This window comes from Camellia sinensis, chromosome 1, assembly GCF_055761805.1.
Source record: "Camellia sinensis isolate YWXY chromosome 1, ASM5576180v1, whole genome shotgun sequence".
Lineage (NCBI taxonomy): Eukaryota > Viridiplantae > Streptophyta > Magnoliopsida > Ericales > Theaceae > Camellia > Camellia sinensis.
The window spans coordinates 236,915,561-236,920,460 of NC_138961.1; the positions used below are offsets into that span (position 1 = coordinate 236,915,561).

The following is a 4,900-nucleotide window of genomic DNA, read 5'->3' on the forward strand; positions in this document are numbered from 1 at the left end:
ACAAAACTTTTAGTCGCCAAATGTCTAATTTTTTTTTGCTACAAAATTTTTAGTCGCCCAAAGTATTTTCCCAATTTCATTTTAGCTGCTAATTGTTTAAGTCGCCAAAAACATGATATTCTGTTTTATCGCAAAATTATAATTTCTCCACAACCTGTCTATATTCCATGCAACCTGTAATACGTATATAAACAAAATGATACATACTATCAATCATTCCACAATCTGCATCCATATACAAAAAATAAATAACTTTAAATGTCAAAGTCCATACAAATCAACTATTGTCCAAACTAAAATTAGCGACTAATTTCTGTATTAGTCGGCAAAGGAATAGATCTCCTGACTAAATTTTTTTGTAGCCAAAAGATTATTGGACAGAGACGAAAATATTAGTCGCCCAAAGTACGATTTGGCGACTAATTTTAATTTTAGTTGGGAAAAACCAATATTGTTGATTAATTTATTTTTTTTGGCCTAAAATTTGGACTAACAGCGACCAATCAAATTTTTAGTTGCTGAAAGTGAAGTTTTTACCGACTAAATTTAAATTTAGTCGCCAATAAGTAATATTTATTGACTAAAATATTTTAGTAGCGATATCTTGAACCAACGCCGACAAATTTAAATTTTAGTCACCAAAAAATGTACTTTCGGCGACTAAAATTTGTTTAGTCGCCAAAATGGTCGCCAAAGGTGCGATTTCTTGTAGTGTACCTCTACGAAAACGCTCATCAAGATCAAGCTCAGGCTCTGGCTCTGAGGATCTCACTACAACACCTTCGGCGTAACTTTCTTCTCTTGTAACTCTTGTCGTCCAAATCAAGGCCGTACAACGTCGGGCTTGAGGACCGCCGTACGTGAAAAGGCAGGCGGATTTCTCCAACCCACCCTGCAGATCAGATCTAGGTCTTTTCCTTTCTTGCTCGCTATGTTCGTTTTTTGCCATTGTTGTTATTGTTATTGTTCTTCTTCTTCGGTTCCACAGCAGAGAAACAAGTCCCATTTTCATCAGCATTGTTGGCATGTGGTTGTGGGATTAGTTTAGTTGCAAAAAGATGAAATAAATTAAAAAATTAATAAAATAAAATGTAATATTTAAATTATAATTATTTTATTTTTTCTCTTATAAAAATTAAGAAAAAAAGTCAAACAAATCTATCCAAAGGCTTAAAGGTTTCCAACAGGCGTAATGCGCGTGAATGTGTATACGTATAACAGGGCTAAGCAAGAAATTCGTATAATTCGTAATCCGATCTAGTCCAGTCCAATCTAGTAGGTTTGGATTGATTTTTTGAATCCGTGGTTCAGTTCCGAATTGGAAATTTAAAAATCCGTAAGCCACTTATGGATTGGTTCCGGATTGAATCCCATGATTCCGGATTGGAACTGATCCGGACCGTATACAAATAGTCTATATACTATAGACCCTTCCATATAATATCATTTCTTATTTCGTATAAAAGCTAAACTCTTATTCCATGTTGCTGCTATGTTGCTGCTATGCTTTTGTTTGTTTGTTGCTTCTGTTCATGAAGTTTTGTTACTTTTGTTTGTCTAAAGCTAGTTTTCTTATTGCTTTTGTTTGATGCTATTTTAGTTTTAATGCAAAGGAGAACTCTGCTTTGTGTAATGTCTATCCAGTTTTATTGCTTTTGTTTGATGCTATGTTTATGTTTTTATAAAATTAAAATATTCTATATTTTTTTGTTATTTAATTATGTCAATCCGTGATCCTAAACCGATCCAATCCGTGTTTAAACGGATTAGTTTGGATTGACTCCACGATTTAAACGAATTTGGTTTCAATTTTTCAAGAATCATAAATAACATATTGGTCCTGGTTTTACCCCAATCCAGACCATGTGTACGTAAATATATAGTACGGAATAATGTAGGGGTTTTTCTCAAAGATATGGGCATGTTTTAAATCCATTATATGGGCTTACCATTGGATTAGTATGGATTTTTTTTTTTTATGAATAATAAAAACATAAAATTTTATGGAATTAACTAATCAAATCATCTAAATAGGCTTGTGATAATAAGCCCATAAATCTGAACTAACTGTCCAGTAAACGATTGACTAGATGATGATATATTCAGAGAAAAATCATTAAAAATCTCGTTGTTATGTTAGTTATATGTAAGGTTTATTAAAATTATTTATTTTTATTTTAAATATTAGTATACTAATTTTTAATTATACTAGTAAGTTCTTGTCACTTCACACCCACAATCATTCTCTTTATATATGTGGTTTTTATTTAAATATTAATATTTATTAACTAATTAATTATTTAAGTAAATAAAATTTCATCTTTTGCTACATTATAATTTAATATTTATATAAAATTATCATAAATATTTATTTAAGTTAAATATTCTATAGCACAATAAGATCAATTTTTTTTATTGATTTATACATATATCATAACATGTTATATGTGTTCTTTTCACAGCATTTTATTATTTTTTTATTATTATACCTAAATAGTATAATGTTGGAGATGCAGACGCTGTTATGAAGTTAAGAGAGATTGCTCATAAAGTTTAAAATCCAAAACTACATTCCCCAATTTCAAGTCCACTATTACAACAATTGTTAAAATACATGATGTACAAGAGGCACTCTAGAGCTTGAAAACCCAACATGTTATACCTACATTTTGACATAGATTTAATTCCCCACATTTAAGAGGGTGGGTCACCAAACCTTTCTAGGGTCCATAAGCCCATGGACCTCCTCCCACAGCCCAACAATATCACCCAACCCAATTACACTTGGGCTACATGCAGCCACAGTCCAATATCCAGCCCTTATCTCATCCTTCAATTGCTCCTTTTCCCACCCACAGTACCCATCAAAGAACCTGAACTCCCCAACCCCAACCACATCCCTCTTCACCATCTCAGCAGCACACCCCAAACTCTCTTTGGTTCCATAGTACAAACCTTTCATCACTTCCTCAAACACCCCACTCCTCTCAACCCCACCATCACCACCACTGCCACCGCCACCACCACTGCCACCGCCTTCTTTGGGACTCACCAAAAACAACCCTTCCTCTAGTGGCCCTCCAAAGAACAATGGCCTATCCGAGAAAGTCCCCGCCACATCTAGAACCGTTGATTTGGTTTCCTTGATGGACATAAGTGAAGGGCGGTTGAGTATGATTCCGGTTGGACCCACTGGACCGGTTGATAAGAGCAGGATCACCGTCTGTTCAAAAATGTGGACCCCATCCAGCTTCTCTGTGGCAATGAGCAAACAACCCTTCTCTGGTTCGTGGATGGTATGTGCCCACTTGTCACCAATTGATACAGTTGGAGGCTGATGCTGATGCTGAACCACCAGAGAGGTAGGCTCTTCTAGTTCTGGCCTTAGCGCTCGCTCGCCGGCTACTAATCTTGCTCTGAACGATCGCCAATCGGAATTATGAACAGGTTTGCTATCATCTTCTGGTGAGGATGATGACCCCAAATGGCAACCTATATATGATTCACAAAATCATTAGAAGCTTTCAAAAATTATTTACATTGAAGGAATTTAATTTCAAGTACTTACATGTAATAGGAGATGGAATGCCAACTTTCTTGGATTGAAACTGATTGTGATTTCTCTTTGGATGGTGGGCAAGCACTTTAGATTTGATTGAAGGGACAAATGTTATGGTTTTGGAAAATGAGTTTGAGGAGAGAAAACAAGCTTCCATGGTCATTGCTTCCTTTTTTTTTTCTTTTTTTTCTTACCCCACTACTTTGTGCAGATTGCGATGCTATAGGATGAGAAGATTGCGATGCTATATGTTTGCAATGAGCCCTTAAAAGGATAAGAAAATTAATGCAATTATTATATACATGGGACGAGGCTAAATGTACACCACAGGGTGAGTCCAATCCCCTCCCATCCAAATAGCCTCCTTTGTAGTATGGGCCAGTGGATATGACTTTACACGTAATAAAGGGAAAGAGCATTCAAGCTATGAAGCAGGGTATTCTAGAAGCAGGGTATTCTAAAAACTGTGTCATATGAGTATCGGGTATTTATCAAGTGCGGATACGCATATCGGTACGACAATATGCATATTGGTATGTCAAATACATGCCGGGTATGACAAATACATGCCGGGTACGGCATGGGTACGTTGTGGGTACGGCAAAGTGATTTTTTTTTTTTTTTATAGATGCTAGAATTTATTGCAGCCTTTATTATTGTAACACCACCAAAATAATACAATAAAGACAACTCATATGCGGAATAAATATGAGAAACAACATACTTTCATATATCAGAATTCACTATTTAACAACCAGTTATATGCAATGTAAGCTTACATCTTTCCAAATCATTGTCTGGTTACACAAATTGAGTCTCGCTCATTACAACTTAAGTCATTGGTTTTACAAATAATAAGCATACACACATAAAACATAAATAAGAAGCTCTTGCTTCCCGAAAGTCCATCCAGCTTATTGTCTTGAGGAAATACCTCACCTGCACCTGAAAATTATATTCCCGTATAGGGTGAGCCAACAGCCCAGTAGAGATAATCTAACACAATGTATGAAGTTTAGCAAAAGTATAAATACCACGTGCATAAACAATACCGATACTAAAACATCCACATGGCTTGCATATTCATATGCCATTAAGACCTAACCTCTTTCCATTTTCCCTCAATTCATTTTCAATTCATATATACTACCCAATTCATGAGTCAAATTCATTATCCTTCAACAACCAAAATGAGGCTACAACTCAATGGTTTTCCAACTATGCAAAAAACCCATAAACACTTCAAACCTTGCCATTTTACGGATATTTCGTCCGAAGGAACCGGCACCCATTTATATATGAAATTTCGAATCTTTCACCCAAGACACTCCGGCCAACTTG

General features: G+C 35.4%; 1 protein-coding gene across 1 annotated transcript; it reads right to left on the reverse strand.

Annotated features, from left to right (window-relative positions):
• Positions 1-2,547: 2,547 nt before the first annotated feature.
• On the reverse strand, positions 2,548-3,827 carry LOC114296513 (PPR containing protein (DUF179)). The gene is made up of 2 exons (XM_028240817.2): positions 3,569-3,827; positions 2,548-3,492 (listed from the first exon to the last, which is right to left on the reverse strand). Exons 1-2 carry the CDS (start codon positions 3,720-3,722, stop codon positions 2,708-2,710), a joined length of 939 nt encoding a protein of 312 aa, XP_028096618.2. The 5' UTR covers positions 3,723-3,827; the 3' UTR covers positions 2,548-2,707.
• Between the last annotated feature and the right edge of the window lie 1,073 nt (positions 3,828-4,900).

Bases quoted from the DNA above. Each gene is read 5' to 3' on its own strand.
- LOC114296513 (XM_028240817.2), bottom strand. From the start codon at position 3,722: ATGACCATGGAAGCTTGTTTTCTCTCCTCAAACTCATTTTCCAAAACC. The intron at 3,493-3,568 runs GTAAGTACTTGA...AATCATATATAG, and splicing joins CATTCCATCTCCTATTACAT to GTTGCCATTTGGGGTCATCA.